This window comes from Bombus flavifrons, chromosome 15 (genome assembly GCF_040668555.2).
Source record: "Bombus flavifrons isolate JBK064 chromosome 15, iyBomFlav1_principal, whole genome shotgun sequence".
Taxonomy (NCBI): domain Eukaryota; kingdom Metazoa; phylum Arthropoda; class Insecta; order Hymenoptera; family Apidae; genus Bombus; species Bombus flavifrons.
In genome coordinates this window covers 2,053,298-2,071,840 of record NC_138456.1, presented here as the reverse complement: position 1 = coordinate 2,071,840, position 18,543 = coordinate 2,053,298, and the positions used below count along the sequence as shown (strand labels likewise).

The 18,543-nt window shown below is 35.2% G+C and overlaps 1 protein-coding gene across 5 annotated transcripts in view; it reads right to left on the bottom strand.

Moving 5' to 3' along the window:
* Positions 1-14,059: 14,059 nt before the first annotated feature.
* The window catches only part of LOC138187574 (ras-specific guanine nucleotide-releasing factor 1), a 52,312-nt gene continuing 47,828 nt past the window's right edge, over positions 14,060-18,543 (bottom strand). For all 5 annotated transcript variants that reach the window (XM_069128499.1, XM_069128500.1, XM_069128503.1 and 2 more), the window contains 5 exons: positions 17,125-17,503; positions 16,894-16,991; positions 16,447-16,729; positions 16,169-16,366; positions 14,060-16,000 (listed from right to left, as the gene is read on the bottom strand). In XM_069128499.1, the coding sequence (XP_068984600.1) occupies positions 15,782-16,000; positions 16,169-16,366; positions 16,447-16,729; positions 16,894-16,991; positions 17,125-17,503 (1,177 nt within the window). In that variant the 3' untranslated portion in view covers positions 14,060-15,781. The remainder of the gene's footprint in view (positions 16,001-16,168; positions 16,367-16,446; positions 16,730-16,893; positions 16,992-17,124; positions 17,504-18,543) is intronic.

Genomic DNA, 18,543 nt, shown 5'->3' with positions numbered 1-18,543 from the left:
TTCACAATTGCATCTGTAATTACTTTTTCCTCGTTTGTCAAGTGTTTCGTTCAAGAACGACAAACGATAGAGGCAGTTAACGTAACAAACCAATTAAAAAAAATAGTAAAAGACGCGTATTGCGCCATCGTTGCACAAAATTAAAATATAGGAATAAAAAGAGGTGTCTCGTGCAGGCCTATGCAAACTATAAAAACACTGCAAAAAACAACGAACCATAGGCAGCGTTTTATTTCAGACCTGAATTTCTCATTTCTTAAATTTTCCGCTTAGTGTTTTGTGTTATCTGTGTCCACTAATTGTATACATACGAGTTTCGAAATTGTAATCACGTTTTCGCATTCTCCATTTCGTAATTCGTACGATAATTTCTAAATAGCTCGGTTCTTGGATATGGCTTTTGCAATGGTGCGATCAACTTGCGATGGAAATAAATTCGCTGGTGAAGTTACGTACTCATTTATGTGTTTAATGTCTATTTGAATTAATATGGATATCGACAGGTGAGATGTTTAAATCGATTAATCGATAATATTCATTCCACCCAGTTAATTCGAATTTCCATCGTAGCACTGATTGCTTTTTGGAACGATTTGGCTGAATTTTAATTATAATTGAGAAATAATTATTATACTATCCTATAGTTCTGGAATTACTTTGCATTCGCATTTGCAGGCGATCGCGTTTCCATCGCAAGAGATTAAGATCGATCGTGCCAAATATATATTGCATTTTATATTGTGACGTGAGTTAATTTGGAAACTTCGCAACCGATTTCTAAACACAGCAATAACTTACGTACCTTAACTTTGATAATAAAGTCAGCTTAACCCGCCAAGATGCGGCATTAACTGTAAGCACTGCATTACGTATCAAAAGATGTGTCATCAGTACTCATCAGAGCTAAGCACAGATTCGCGCATCAAGGACACAAGTGTGTTTTAAACGTTAAAACGACACGTCGTTATAGCAAGCTTGCCGCAACGCGCTAATGACTAAATTCCTGCTCATTGTGAAATAGCATAGCGATTCGTAGCAAATAATTACAGCATCGTAATTTAGAGAAAGCGAGGACGAAGGAATTCGTGTGACGTGATAATAAAGTAGATGAAGTAGTTTATACTAGTCGATAGCGAGTGGTGATTGATTCGAAGAATGTACGCGTATGTTACTATAAATGAAAGTGTAAAATTAACGCAAGTAACGAGATAGTTAATTATAAAACATATTAAATAACGATAATAAAAATATCAATATCGTTAATTAATTAAAATTTAATTAAAAACATCGTATACGCATATACGTATGAATTGTGCATATGTACGTATATCGCAACGAACGAAGATGAACGAGGAAATCGCATATTATAATTAACCTTCGTGTCTGCGTCAATTATTCCGTTCCTCTAAAAAACACGATTTACGTTGATCTCTTTGGCATAAAATTTTCTAGTTCAATGTATAATATCCACGAGATAATAACATTTATTCATCCAGAGTCAAAATTTAAAGCGGTGAACGCACGATGTTTGCAACATCGATAAAAACCATTCGATTTATCGGCGTTGTTTCGCGAACAATATTTTTTTATGATACATTCGCAAATACACCAGAGGAAAATTAATATACGAATATTAGTCCGCTTCGTCGTTCAATCAGAATTCGTGTCACATGTAGTAATTAAGAAAGTTTTAATCGTTATATACATATTTTACACGATACCTTGATAAATCATTCATTTCGTTAAATCTCATGCGTATTCGGGCCATATTTGACTTTAATCCACGATGATAGACGTTAAAATGTCCATCGTTTATCCAATATCGTTTTATCTAGATTAAAATCAAGGCAATTCGTTTAAAGTAGTTCGGTAGTCGATTTTCATTTAATTCTTTTATTTCTCTCTTTTTTTTTGTAACTAGCAATCCTCACAAAAAATAGATTCCAATTTTTGTACGCGCAATCCTGTACAGAGCGTATCAAATTTGTGAATACAAATACTCACAACTATAAATTACAAGGGAGTAATTTCTGCATAATCCCGCGATAACAGAAGTATCTGGGGAGAACAAGCAATATGAGTGTTGCCAGAGTGCGGATGCACGAAATGGTTTAAATTGCATACGTATCACGCAGCGCACAATTGCATAAAACTAACTTACTAATTTGTTAGTTTGCGATTTGCTGGTCTAGAAACTAAAAACAACGAAATACTTGAGCACCACGTGCGTTTCATATGCCGGCAACGCATTCTGAACGAAAATTCTCCACTATAATAACGTTTATTCTTCGAATAATGTTTATTATTTCGTGAAAATCGAAATATACAAAATAATTGAAGCTTATGGGAGCAACATAACGATACACGTTGCACGTACAACAAAAATCCGCATCGCCTACTATGTTTTGCTGAATTTTTCGGGATTCGTAAAGTTAATTTCATTTATTAATCGCTGCTCGCACCTACAATTGTACAGTATGCGTTACAATTAAACAAGGCCGTTGAAATAAAATTGAAATTAAAAAATGTTGAGCGGATATTTTGCTGTATCCATGTGCTATTGGCGTATTTGAAATTTCTTTCTGTTTTATTTATTTATCTCTTCTCTGTTACTAGATAAATTTTCATTGTCAAAGTTCCGGCGTAAGTGTTGCTCTGTCCCTCATACAGTCCGCTTACCAAACTGCTCGCTACCTTCCTCACTCTGTACAACGCAGTGACTCGAGATATTGAATCACGATCTTAGACAGGGTACTTGCATATATACTTGGCCTGATGCAGAGTATAATACCATTTTCTCTGTTCTTTGTTTCCTGTTTATAGGAGAATCGAGAAGTAGAGTTATATGAATAACGCGTGCTTACGCAAGTGGCCTCTTTTACCTTGAAATCTCTTGAAAACTGTTCCGTGAAACTGTTTTCCTTTGTACGGGATACGAGATTACCCAAGAAACGTGAACGAATTTGACGATAAAGTTATATACGTATTTTCAACGAAACAGCCATTCGTCCGTTAAATTATTTCGTTAAAGGATTACGCATTCGTATTTCGCTTATTCTAAAAGAAATATTTTACTTGCGAAAGAACAGGTAATGTTGATAGTTTTGCGCGGATAGCGCGGTAGGTTATTGTTTGAAGAGCTAATTAAATTAGATTAATGGAACTACCATCGTCTATGGGAACAGTCGATGTTACGTTTGGCGTGTGCTTAATATACACGTGTCTATATATTTCACAGCGCAGGAATAGAAATATTAAATATTTGAATTGTAATTGTAGTTGCTTCAACAACTATCGCTCAAACAGCCCAATTTTCTTCGTAATATTGCTCTAAGTTAAGATATTTACGTTAGAGATATCGTCACGGTTATAACAAAATCATCCTCCACGTATGTGACTATTGAGATATGTATAATTTTGTGTGCTGGACTGGATTAGATGCGTAGTAGAGATACTTGTATGCGAGTATCAATGTGTGGAAGTATGCGTGTGCGCGGCGTCTCGAAAACAAATGAACGTAAACTGTTCAGTCGGTTAACAGTCGGGTATGGAAGTAAGTGTTGAGACGCGTGCAAGTGTGTATCGATGAATATCTTAGAAATCGCTCATCAAATAAATATATAATTATTCTAATATTAATTTCAAGTGTAAATTTAGTGTTTCTATACCATTATTTCGGCTATTAAGATCCACAATTCTCAACAGTGGCCATCCTTACAAACAATAACGATACGCTCTGTAACTCGATGCGTTTCGTTCGCGAATCGAATTGCAGATAGTTACAGCTAGATGCATCCTCGAGTTCTCACGTGTAGTTTCTAAAACGAGAGGCACATACTTCCTTGGTAGTTAATATACCTTAAGGCGATTTGAAAGCCCTAAAAAAGGAACACAGAAAGGGGAAGAGCATCGTAGAGATTCTTATACGACTGAACACAGCATCTGTGGTAGGCGACTCATAATTATGATCTTAATTAAAAGAACATTAATTAAAAGCGTGCACAGCCGCGATTACAATTAATAACGGTCCAACTTGTTCTCATTACTTTGGTGTACGCGTTGTACAGAGACATTTGCCAACTGAACATTTACAACGAAACGCCAAATGTATGCAAAAGAATGTTCATTAGATTTCTGCATTGCAGTGCGATGTTCGTAAGGTTTGTGCGAACTAAAAGCTATGAATAACAGCGGCTGTTCAAAGTTGCTTCTCCGATTGCGGTTCACGTCAGCCGTGATATCCGTTCCTTTGATCTCATATAATATTATGGCTGTTACTTAATTACACAAAAGTGCCGTAGGTATTGGCGCTATATCACATCTCACTGTTCTTACGGTATACTACACTGTGTGAAACGGACCACGACTATAAGCACAACGCTTTGACTCTAAATTTTTCGTAATTACAAATGTAAGGAGAGTTAGGACATAAAAAGAAGTCAGGTTCGTAATGGAAACAATTTTGTTCGGTGTTGGCCGATGACCTGTATCGTAATTTGCTTACACATACGATATTTTAGAGATACGTTTGTACGATACAGTACGTTTGAAAATACGTCCAATCGATCGAGTAACGATTGATCGTGCGAACTAGAAGTCAAAGTGCCGGGATTATTCATGAACATAGAGCGAGCTAGGTAAAGGCCATTGCTTTGAATTTTGAATCCGCGTTCTGAATAGCGATTAATTAGTTAAACGACGGATAAGTGGCCTAATAAACAAAATACAAAGGGTAGAATTTTGATACATTTAGCTCTAGTTCATCCATCGGTGATAATGAAACGCGATCTGATAAAGACTGAATTGTAACTTTATCTAAAGTATCTATATGATGTAATATTGAAGCATCTATGTAATATAAATACATTTATCAGATCCCTGAGTACTTCTCTCAATGCTCTATCATATTTTATTATTACTTATTATTTCACAGAGGTCCGAGACCACAGAACTGAGAATTTTATAAAATGGTAAATATTCTCGAGCCAATTACGATTGAATTACGATATTGAAATGAATGCCAATGTTATATTTGCGTTACATTAAGTAAAATTTGTCAAAATTAATAAAACACGAAGCAGAGGACTGAAAAGCTAATTGACTGCAACAGGTGATTGTCACAGAATTTTCAACGTCAGCTAATCAAAAAATGACCAGAAAACGTAAAAAGCGCATTAGCTTCGCTCGATTAATTTTCACTTACTTCGCCTGCTTTCTTTCCTTATATCGTAGATATCGTTTTTCTCTTTAGAAATAATTTCACACGGGTTTGAGACGTTAAAGTGACGACAAAGACTGTAGATAATTTTTGTCAATTAATTAGAATCGATTAAAGTAGAAATAAACGCGAATGATAAACATGTCTATCGTAAAATATATGTAAAAAAGAAGAATCAACGAATAGCTCGAAATTCATTCACCGGGCGTGAATCGTAGAATAAATTTTGTAACTGTGACATGACAGAGGACTGAGAATTTCACGTATAAAAGATAATTCTTGGATATACATGAATTAAATCGACGGTCATCGTAGTGTGCCTGCGAAGTTACGGTTATTATTTTCCTCTGCTGTGCAAATATAATACAATTTAACATTTTTAAGAGTGTTAAAAAGCGAGAATCGCAAAAAAGTTCCCACTTCTATAGTATCACCCGTACGTATATCTCATCGCACGACGAATTGCACGAAGAACGATGTCGTCGGATATATATTCGGTATTTCAATGAAAAACTGTTTCTTGCCTTTTTGCTTCGTCGTACAACGTATCACGTTCTGATAAGATAAACATAGAAAATTTGAGTTTGGAAAACTTCGTTTCATTTACGATAATCTTCCGCGTAGTATCGAAAGAGTGAAACTTTGAAAAGATACACACATGTCGGAGAGTTAAATTACCGTAGATAAAGGATATTTGTCTTTTGACTTTGGTTATTCTGCTCGTCTAAAAGTCATCGTCGAAATTAACGTAGCATGTACTTCTACATGTAAATATTCCTCACTGGCCAAGTTTTTATTATTAACCATGGAAATTAATTTACTTCGTTAATGAATACCGATAAGGAAAGGAGGAAGATACGCAAAGAGGAAGATAATTAGCGTAATTAAACATCTCCTAGAAAGTAACGAAGGTACGTAGTACATAAAATAAAAAAAAAGAAAGAAAAATATTAGCTGGTGGAAGAATTATACATATCCAAAGAGACTGGCTAACTACAATAACATCTTACTTTAACTGAATCGTATTCGAAGGGAATTATTCTTAATTAATTAACGGTTGTTGCAATAATAAACGATATTGCCAGGAAATAATGGTAGGTACATTAACACAATCGGAAATAATAATGAAATCTTATACCGTTATAGTTATGGTAGAGATTTCGAGGCTCAATACGCCAAGCAACCCCCTTTGATGTATATAATACGAAAACCATTGTAATCCAGGGATTTGGTTCGCAAACTGATCAATATGGGCATTCAAAGGATCGGTAACAGTTGTGTTATAATTATCTTCCATTTCAATGCGATGTAATGATTTCTGCCAGAACGTGCAAAGGCAGCAATGGGTATTGACAGTGTTAACGAACCAAGGGGCAAAAAGCTGTCAGTAAATGCGGCGATTCTAACCGTGGGCATCATTTCAAACGCAAACACGCAGCACCACGATACACCAAACTGTTGGCCATGTTATGAATGAATCACGTTATGCCGTTGTTCTGCATGTATCGTATAAATACACAACGAAATCATAAGCTTTTACGCATTTACTCCATTGCTACGTTACATTCGTCTGCTTTTCGATATTCCATGCATCGGCCAGGATTCTTACGTGATATTCAGATTTTCAAATTCGCCCCGACATCGTGTTAGGTAGATGCATAGGTAGATTGAGCATTGTACGTACCTCTCTATCCCCGTAACAGAGTCCATATTTGCTGGCACACGAACCGATACAATAACGAAGCTGTAAAATAGTGAGTCAGCAGCGAGGCAACCAGGTTATGGACCGAGGAAAATTACGCGTAAATTGTGCTAGTGCGGTAAGCAGTAGGCATTAAATTATTATACTAATTGGTTTTGTCATTACCTGAACCTACAATTGCGTGCACATAGGAACCGTGCGTTCGGAATCATGCGTCACTATTTAGGAACTAGAGGAAAATAGATAGGAAACGCAATCGAAACAGTTAAGTAAATAAAAGTAGTTTGTTACTTATCAAAAATATGTTTGAATAAAAATATTAGCACACACCTATTCGCGAAACGCAAGAATAAAACACTGCCTAGGCGAATTCAAACGGATCGTTTAATGGAAATTCTTTAGTCGAAAAGTTCATGGAGCAAATAATTAAACAATTACAACACAAATTCGATCAATCGACGATATTCGCGCGAAATTCGCCAAAGTAAAATTAGGCTCGTTATTATTTCCTTCGATAACTCGATTAAAGTTGGAAAATTATGTTCCGTAATCCATACGCTTTGCATGAAAATAAACTGTAAGCATAATCTCTCTATACTTTTGTTGCCACCATACGTTTTCCAGCAGGCGTAAAATAATGCAGAAAATATAATTGCAATGGCCGTTACTCGTTCGTATTAAGCCCTCGAGCTAATACCGCAATAAGAATAATTCATGTCTATTACATTCACGACTGTTCTCATTAACGTACAAGTTATAAAAATGTTTGTTTCGCGTGGTTACGGCTGGCCGAATACCAGCGACAAAACTGTTGCTTTAACATTTATACATGGCGTTATTAGGGAGAAGAAGAAATTGAAATTTTTATTACAACAAACGAACGCCTTTTTCCTAAAAAGGAGAAAACTGCCGCTAACGCGCGACATTTCAACATCCGCCAAACAACAGATTACAAATCGAGGTATCAAATTTTTATAATCGCGTTGCCGACAGCAAGTTTTATGCCGCAATTTATAGCATAATCGATTATAATTAATTATAGCGATTTTAAGATACTCGTATTCTCGGAAACGTGGAAAACAGCGTAGCAATCGGGATCGCGGACAATAGGTGGCTCCATAAGAATAAAAACACGCGGACGAAAAGTCGTACTGTGTGTAAAACAATGCTATGTAGGTAAATGTGAAAATCGTGAAAAGAAAACATCGTAAGACAGTGTGTTCGGCCGAATAAATTATTGAAATCGCTTTGAAAACAGCGATACTGCCATTAGTTTTAAAAGCAGCTAAAGTTAAAAGGCGGTTTTTTTTTATGGAAAGAGGGAAAAAGAACCAAGGCGCAATAATTTATGGAAGTTTTCTTTAAAGAGCATCCGCTGCTATTCTCGTCGGATTCGTTTAAACGCGACAACGGAGAATAAAATATTTTTTCTTATTTCTGGACGATGTTTAGCTTGGTATTTTTAATTGTGCTGCGACATTCAATTTTACTGGCACAGTTACGTAAAAGTTTTCAGTCAGCAGCAATACAATGTTACCACGTTCGTTATCATCTTCGCGTATTTGTAATTTGTCCGAGTATGTACTTAGTTGCGCATACGACACCGACGAGTTCTCGTTTTTTGACTGGTCTCAGTAAAAGAGAAAAGAAAGAACGAGGTTGACGGAAACGTTAGAAAATAATTCAGGAAGTGGGCAATTGTAATAAAAATCGAAACGAGTTACAGAAGAATATTTTCTATTTAATGTATACGGATCGAGAGAGAAAAGATATAAAATGTTTGATAGATAATAGACAGCATTAACGATTAATGTATAGCATTCAAATTGATATTTGAATAGACGTTGGCCTTCTTTCTTAATTATTCTTCAACAAGGAAATTCTTTTCTTCGTCGTATTTGCTTCTCACCAGTTTATAAAAACATATGTGACATCGAAGTACTCGATTGAATCAAAGATGACATACAGTGTTATAACGAGTGAGATCGCAATTACACGCTACAGAACATACGTATCATCTCTCTTGCATGTTCTTTGACTCAATCCTGCAAGCCACTTTTCACAATCTCAATAGTAATTCTACGATATTTACATTGAACGTTGCGATAAAGTTAATGCAGAAGTTAGTTATTACATTGTATCATTTCGCGCACGATGCCTAACGTTTGTCCGTTAGGAAAATTATTGATCCGTGATAATTATCAAAATGATATGCAATCCAGTTTTATGCGATATCATTGGAAGAAATTCCGATTATAATTTATATTTACGATAATTGTTTCTTAATCGAAGCAACGTTAAGATATATCAAGCGGACATTTTGATCTTAAAGTTACGGTAAACGTATATCTCGATGGCAACCAATTCAAAAATTTGGAACAATTACGTTTCTTTAAGTATAACGATTAATAAGAGGTTGTTATTTCTCCTCGTAAAATGTCATAATTTAAATGAAATACCGCGTATAACTTTGAGCGTGTAATTTAAAGAAGAGGATAAAGTTATAACCCAGTTATTTATGGTAAAGTAAAAAAGCTCTTACGGCTATAACTTTAAGTTAAGATAACAAAAGGTGCCCTCGATCATACTCATTGCGATTGTATCGATTTTGTGCTTTGTTATAATTTAAGGATTTCCTCTGACAATCGGTTAACGCATCGTAATTCTTGCATCGGTGTAAACTACTCGGTCTAATTGCTGACATCGTACATCTAAATGTCCACGTCAACGGTGGATATATAATTAACATTTACTCACAACCAGCTGATGATTTGTGATCGATAATATTCCGCTTAAGTTTAACTATGTTAAAGGAACGTGGTCGCACGCTACGAATGTACAATTATCACGCAAATTCATTCGTTCGTATCTCATGTGCACACGCATCCACGCGCAATTATAATTTATAGATATTTTCGAACGTCTTAAACGTAATCTTAAATACATAACGTATCGATTTTCTAATCGAGATAGCTGCTCGAAATTTCCAATCTGATCATCGTCCACAAGTAAATTCTAATTTTTAACAGTTGTTCATCTTCGCCATTGCGTTGCTGAAAATTTTGGGAACGACACTAACCGTTATACATCATTTTGAAAATCTAAGCTTCTTTCTAACGAATGAAATTCGTTCTCTAAAGATTCTTAGGTTTTATAACGAATATGTATGACGCGCTTCAAAGACTTTGTTTACTCGTTTCGTGAATTTAACCGGCATCTTTAACTGGAACACGACTGTTTCCATTTTCATAAAAAAGTACAGCGCGGATCGCTAAAAATTCAACGATCTAAGTTGGAGTATCATACCGATGAAATATTCTCGAGTTATGGTGATTCAAAACATTAAAAGAAAATCGTGTGTTGCACGGATTTCAGGCTTTCCATGTTCTGTAAAGTATACGATGCTTATTCCGTTGATGTACGTTTCCCATGTACCTTCCCATAGATTGAGCACTTGCCTGCGTTCGTTTTCAACGTTTCTACGTAAATAGTAACTACGTGAAATATTTGATAATTTAGCTCGATTAGTTTTAGGCTTCTTATTAGATCGATATTGTTAGGTGAACTTCTTACGATTAGCGCGCGGATTTTCATAAATAAAATATAATAAATTCACAAATAAAACGAAAGTAAAAGAAGCTCACTTTCCATCGCTAATTTATTGATTTGTAGACATACATAACTGAAAAATTATAATTACGATAATACAAACCTTGCATCAACTACGAATATACAAATTTATCGATTACTCTTCTGAAGTTATATTTTACTTTGCGAAAGAATTAATTAAATTTTGCTTTCGATCGTTTCCTTTTACTATCCACAGACGAAAATTTCAGACGTATTAAATTTATCTTTACGAATAACTAAAACAACTTTTGTTATATATACAGAATAAATAATTAAAGATTTATAACGCAAAATACGTTGAAAATATTTGATTGCTTTATTTCGATATAATACAATTAAAGATTATCAAGTACGTAATTGCAATAAATAAATTCAAATGAAACATAATGTTAACTAAATACATGTAATTACAACGTATGTAATATAAATATAAATCATGTGAAATCACTTTGTTGTCAGACACGCTTATTGTTACAAGATCTAACGTTTTTAAAGGAACGTTAAATTAAATAATGTTAAATGGAATTGGACACTTTACACGTATACATCTACACACATGTACGTATATGTACATACGTGTTTAAGAGTTCCTTCATTACGCTACAGAGTACGTATTCGGATTTGTTTTGATTATTTCTCTGATTGTGAAAGTTTTGTACGGCAGCGAGCCATCGGAAATTCGTTCGGTCGAATAATGTAATCCTTACGAGTGTCCTGTGTTACATAGTAACAAAACTATTCCACGATACTTTTGTTCTAGGTCATCTACTTTCCTATTATGAACATTATCCTTGAGTCGAAACGTTCAACGTTCCATTCCATTTGTGAGACTTTTACAATTCTTTTTTTAAGCGATCTTTTAACGTTTTCGAACGAGTCTCAAAGTAAAAAGCAAAGCTATATTTATCGAGTGATTAAATGTCGACCGTTTAAGGTATCGAAAAATTGACGTTAAATAAATTAATAATCAAGAATTTCATAAAGATTGGATTCATCAAAGCTCACCTCGTTTTCTCATCAAATATTTTTAAATCCCCGTTAGCTCTTATTCTTTATACATCTATGTTCTAATTATAGGTACAGGTATTTCCTGCCACGTTCTTTTTATCTGATTTTATCTGATCTAAGATTTACTAATCTAAGGTTTACTAATAATCTTAGAAGTGCCCGTTATCGAGAAAATTTTATGCGACATTATTCACACGACACAGTGGCATAACAATTTATAGAATCTATAGACATCGTTTGCTTTGATGTTTAGAGGGAAACGTCGTTTAATTTTACATTTCTATAACGTTTGTCATATAGATAATAATTCATTTACATCTGCATTTATCAATAACAGTAATAGTTATCTAGTTCTGTCTAAATTATCATTTAAGTTGTGTGTGTGTGTGTGTGTGTGTGTATGTGTGTACGCGCACGCGCGCCTGTGTATACAGAAAAACACCAGTAAACTCGACATTAGTCTTTCAAATAATTTATGCAAAGCTGCAAATGAAACGCGCTTCGTGACTGAGCGTGCAAATTTGTGCGCAAGATTACTCGAAAATTGAATATATATTCGTTTTAAGATACCTGGAATTACTCGACAAGTCCGTGGAAAGAAAATATAGCTCTACGTTTAGAAAAAGCTTACGTAGGATAATATACAAGTGAAGGAATTTAATTATAAATACGGTAAATGATAAATCATTGGCAGACTATGAATAAGTAACTTTAGTAGAGAATATCTTTCTACGACGTTACACGAGCTTCGCTATAAATCGATCATAGGATCAGCTTTCTAACGGTTTATCGTGTCTCGAAAAGAAATTGGCACATATTTTTTACTGGTCTCGATCGATCAACAACGATACATTTTTGGAAATTCCGTGGATTGTCTTCGATATCGATAAAGATGGGGGAAAGTAAAAGATCTTTTTTTCGTTTCTCGTGATCTTTCGGTGATTCGAGATATGTACGAATCGTGTTAAAATTATGTTAAAACAAAGCTGATCGATACTTTTAACAAGGTAATGAGATGTATCTCGGAACGTAAGATACGAAATCTCCTGGAACGCAAAAGAGAATCGATAACATTTTGATTATGAGAATGACATGCTCCGCAAAATTATCCAAGTATGTATCAATTTGTACAAGTATGTTTGCTTCGACGTTTTTTTATATTCCATCCGGAACCTGTTTAATTATAATTCTGTTTTTACAGAAGCCTTTGCTAAAGAAAGTTACACGTGAACACAGATTTTTAAGGTAATTCGTATCTTTCTTTTTAAGAGCGACGATACATTGTTATTAATAAAATTAATAACGAGATTGGGGCTTTGTATTCAGGTACTCTATTCCTGACCCGTAAGAGTATTTGACGTTTAAAATATAGAAACTCCAGGAAGAAATGACTTTCGATGAAAGTACACAAATTCGATCGTTTTTAACCCGATCGGTGTTAACAGATACGACAAAAAGTAATCGATTTGAGATTTTCATGAAACGACCTATATAAACCGCGTACCTATCGAATTAAATAGCATACGGTTATTGTATAGCAAGTAATCGAATAGAAAATTAATCGAATATACGTTTCCTTTGCACGAAATATCCAAAGAAGGAAAGAATGGAGAATTGCATTTGTGTACTTCACCATGATATTTCATTTTGAATTTTGTCACAGACGAATACATTTGTTCTCGTATAATCCCTTGGAATCGATAGTTTTGTTTTACGAGTGTATTCGACGTTGACGAAAACATCGGTGTTAAAATTTCACGCGTGGTTTACGTTAATCACGCAGGTTATAGTCCATTTGACTTTCAACAACATTTACGAGCGATACGCTTCGTATTTACAATAACTATTATTTTTTTCCATCACAGATATTTATACAATGTAAATTTACAATCAAATAAGCTACGATCAACAGAAAAAATCACGACTAGTTCAGGATTTACAATTGTTATGGAAAAGTGGCTCGCTATAATATCCCGTTGATTGTTTTACTCGCGTAAAACTTGTGCGGGGAACGTGCTAGCTGGAGAATATGTTTCACGTAGCCCATACGTCATGTTCCTTTTTTCTCATTCTCGGTGTACAGACTGACTAGAATTAGCATAATATCGTATCTAGATAAAAGAGAGGTAAATAGAAATTCGCGAAAAGATATGCGATACACCTAAAAACAACTGAAACATTTCAAATATAAAGCATAGCCAATGCCGAGATCGACGTGACTATAAACTATAAAGTGGAATCTTACATCGAGGAAAGTATAATGAAGATTATCCGTGGAATGTCCTTTTGACAATTGGATAAAAAAAGGATTACGAAGGATGCAGCTGATTACCGTAGCTTACCACTAACATAGTTTCTTTTTAAAAGGTGAAAAAGAGTATAAGAAGAAGAGACAGAGAATATTATTCTATGTATATTTTTGGCTAATAATTCTTGCGTAAAGAACATCTTCCTTTATTCTATTATTTTGCACGTATTATATATCTCAATCTGATAAGCACTTTGTCATTGAATTCGTTACCGCGTTCGGACATTTAAATCGATGGTTATAAATCTTTTTCATTCTTCTTCGATTCTTTAATAACGTAGTAATTTTCGTAACACGAGCACCTCTGTTCTTGATTAATTATAATAAATAAAGCAAGACGAAATATATAATATAACGTAACAAAGCGTAAACTATCCAGTTTGATAAATAACCCGTTTGTTCCAGCGAGATGACACGGATATTAATTTTCCTCGTATTCGCTACGACGACTTTAACGATACGATCATCGAATAGTCACGCTAAAAGTGTCGTCAAGTATGGCGGAATAAATATTTTTCGATTACATTTAGATACATCTTTACTGATATGCGCGTTCTCAATATGCGAGTAGACTTTACACGACAAATGTGTTAAAAATACACGAAATAGAAATCACACTTTGCACTGTTATCGATCGATCTTTCGATGGAGAAAAATATCGATACGATGGAAATTATGATAGGTCCCGCTCTCCTAACGAAACTCTTCGGCAAATTTTCTTATAAAACATAGTACTATTGGAGAAAGAAATAAAAAGATGTAAAATTAAGCACATACTATACATCTCTACGACATTGTTGTAACGACATTAAGAAACGATAAGAATAGGGAAGTTTGGAAAAAGGGAGTAAAAGTTAGATTAGGATTAGGAGCCGATCGAAGGCATTATATCATTACTCTACTGATTGTCAAATACAATCTTCGATCTCTGCTGCTAATCTCTGTCGCTAGCATTTTTAATATTAATATTCATTAGCACTGGCGCGTCTCAAGGATTAATACTGCTCGATTGAGCGACTTTAACTGAAAATCAACGATCGAAATCTCTCCGGTATCGTCAGCTAGTCTACATTCTGTCGAAATAAATGATGTTACCGGTATCGTCCACCACTTTAACGTCGTCTCTCGACCAAATCGTACGTCTCGTACATGTCGACGACAGTGATCGACACGGTTTGCTAAATAAAATAGAAATATGCTGGTAACGTTCGTACAAACTATAAACTTTTCCTCCGCGTGTACCTGTGACCGGAACGATCCAGCGTTCCAACAAAAATGTTGAAAATTTCGATCGCGCATCGTATGCGAACATGGCACAGCGCGATCGATATATTCAGAAATTTTCCTCCCTCGTTCAAATTACTCGTTCAAGTAGCAACGAACATCGCTTTTCTCGGATTCCACGTAAACACACATTGAAATTCACGAGTGGAAATATAGGGAAAACGGACGTTACTGCGACTGTGACGACGAGCGAGACTGGACAGAAATGGACGGGGTTGAAAACACATTGGCTCGTGTCCGACATAAACCGACGCCGTTCGTACTATTTGCAAGAAATATTGGACATCTACTTTCGAAGAAACTTGGGGAATATCAGGATACGCTGGCCGGTTAGGCTTTGGATTATAACTTCGCCTAGACATTTATTTCGTCCTTTTCTCGTGATGAAAAACGAGAATGCTACTCGTACGATTCGTACAGAATCAACGAGTTGAGTGCACATTTAAACCCGTAAACGCTTCTCATAATCACAATTGAGCAATTGAGATTCAACGCTCAGTGTGAGTATTTCTTTCCTTTTTTTTTCTTTTTTTTTTTCTCATTTAATGTTTTCCGTATTATCTAGAAAATAGCCCGAGGATAAGACAAGGATAATTACGTATCGATAATTGAAGTGGCTTGATACTTAAGATTACTTTGTGGATGTATGGCTCACAGAAGGTGGCAGATTAATTAAGGTTGAACTACTTAGCCTGGATGTTCTTGGCTCGATCTCCAAGGACATGCGATATAGATCCTTCTCGTTTAGCATCAACGACGGGTCCAGCAGATAATTCGTAACTTTCGTTATCAGTTCGATCTTGTAGGGTGTCTGCTGGAAATGTCGTATCTCTCGAATCACATGGGCAATCTGGAAATAAATCGAAAAATTTCCTCCAAATTTCGAACTGGATTTAAAGAATTGGCTCGAGCTAAGCAAGTTTATACGTTTTCAATTCGCGATATCTCTTTCTTCTCTCTTTCATTTTTTACAGTAACAATTTTACGACATGACCGAGTAACGAGTAGACTGATTTACCATTCTCATTTTGGAAAAGTTTAAAAGGCCATCTTCGGTCATAGTTGGTGTACCCTCTTCTATGAAAGAAAGATCGGTCAGGTATAATCCTAAATAAGGAATGCAAGGTGGATCGCATCGATGCAAAGCGTCCCGTAGATTTCTAAAGCGTCCGTCCGAAGACACGATATTCTGTAGTCTCTCGATCGTTTGCTTCGTCTATAAAACAAACGAAACAGCTCGTATATGTTTGTCATTCGGCATTTTAATATCGCCGAACTCGCGTGATCGTCCCTTACCGTTTTCGAAACTTTTTCCCAAGTCTTTTTCAATCTGAAGACGCTGCTGTTTGTAAAAGCTGCGCAAATCTGTAGCACACCGTTGTAATTGTGCAAAACCCTGCTGATATCCGCGACTGCGGCCCACTTCTCGATCGCTGCAACTCTCGCTGACATATTCGAACGTCGGATAATCTCGGAGACGACCAACTGCGACACTTCGTTGAATCTCTTCGTCATCAAGAGAATGTGCGGTGCGCGTGTAGCCTTGTCAGTTTTCATCCACGCTTGTCCAAGAAATTCCCTACGCAGAAATAGAAGCGGATTACAAATACTTTGGATGTCAGCATTCCTGTATCGATGGATACGAGTCGGACGAATCTTCTTTATCCAAAAACATTTATTTTCACGGTGAAACTTCAACGATTTATGAGCGGAGCAACAAGTTAATACATTTGGATAACTTACTCGCTTGAAATAGACACGAAGATCTTGTGATCCAAGTACGTCATTTGCTCTGCGATTTCAAGCGCTGATAGCGTCTCGATGCTTTCTTTCGTTTGCACCTGAAATCGCGTGACAATATTTTTCAATATATTACGGTTTGTAGCACAATGTTTTTGACTGAGAAAAATACAAAAGAAGAATTAACTATGTCTATTTAGTATCATGGGTTATCGATATTTCGCGTATACGTACAGTGGGAGATGCCAACAGTTTCTTCAGATCCACTTTGTTGCTCTCTGGCTCTTCTTTCGTGATCAATCGAAGAAGTTGGCTCGCGGCTTTGTGTTCAGCTGGAAGAAGATTCGAGCAGTACATGATATCCTCGAGAAATTCGATCGTCAGATTTTTCAACGTCTGATCAGACTCAAAGTCTTGAGCGTGTTTCGAGACCCAATGCCTCAAAACGTTTAACACTCGCATCGTGGCTGCAGTTGACATGACCGACTCCTTGCGTCTGTTTTTGTCTCGACAAGAACCACTGCGATTATTTCCATCAATGCCTTTGTCCGGGGGGTTGCTCGACGCAGATGTTGCAATTGCGAATGCAGTTGCAGCCGTCGAGGTACTACTCCTAGATATATAGATTAGCAACGTTAATCCTTTCTGCTTTGAATTTGTTTTTGTGCTGTTTGTACGTATTAAATGGACACATAGTGTTTATTTTTTTACCGTTATGATTATTCTTTTGAATAGTATGAAATGTTTTAGCTATGACATTACACATAATTCGTTACATAACATGCATATCTTTAGCATTTGTAAATTGTTATACCATTTAATATATCATTCCTCGTATTATTCAAATAAATAATCATAAAGTATATTATTTAATTAGTAGTTTGTTATTGGTTAACATACTGTTGCCTATTCGAGTATATTCGTTAATAAACATAATATTGTTTATTCTACCATATTTTTTATGAAATTCCCTTTCGAGAATTATCGTGATTCGAATCAAAGCTTTTTCTTTTTCAGAGATAGGCTTTTAATTTGAGCGAATATCTTTTACTTGGAAAATCTTCGGTGAAGCACAGATATTAAAAAATTACTCGACAGTTTCGTAATATCAGATGATTACTGTTTATGAACATGTTTGTTCCCCATCAACTTTAGCCCGTACAACATTTCAATAATCAGTAAATTTACATATTATAATTTGTAATATTAAAATATAAATTTACTAATTAAGACGAGAGAATATCAAACTTTATATCGTTTATCATTTTATAGACAATAGTGAACATCTAAGTGTGACGATTAAAAGACACATATTTCTTTCTCTGTTATCTACAAACTACTCAGCACATTACGAAAAAAAAAAGAAAAGAAAAATCTAAATCATATCTTTTTCTACTGATCATTCGAAATACGCTGAATCTTACAACTTTTATCACTTGAATTTGTATTTTGCAGTGTCAATCGTATTTATCTTCCGCCACAGTATTCTCAATGAACTATCGAGAAACTTACCGACAAACGTTTGAACATCGAATTATACGTAGGAAAATATTATTTCAAGTTTATTCCTTAAATTTTTATGTCACATACATGTTGCGTATGACGAATTATATAAATAAAAATAATAAAACTTTAATTAGATTTGAATTTTAA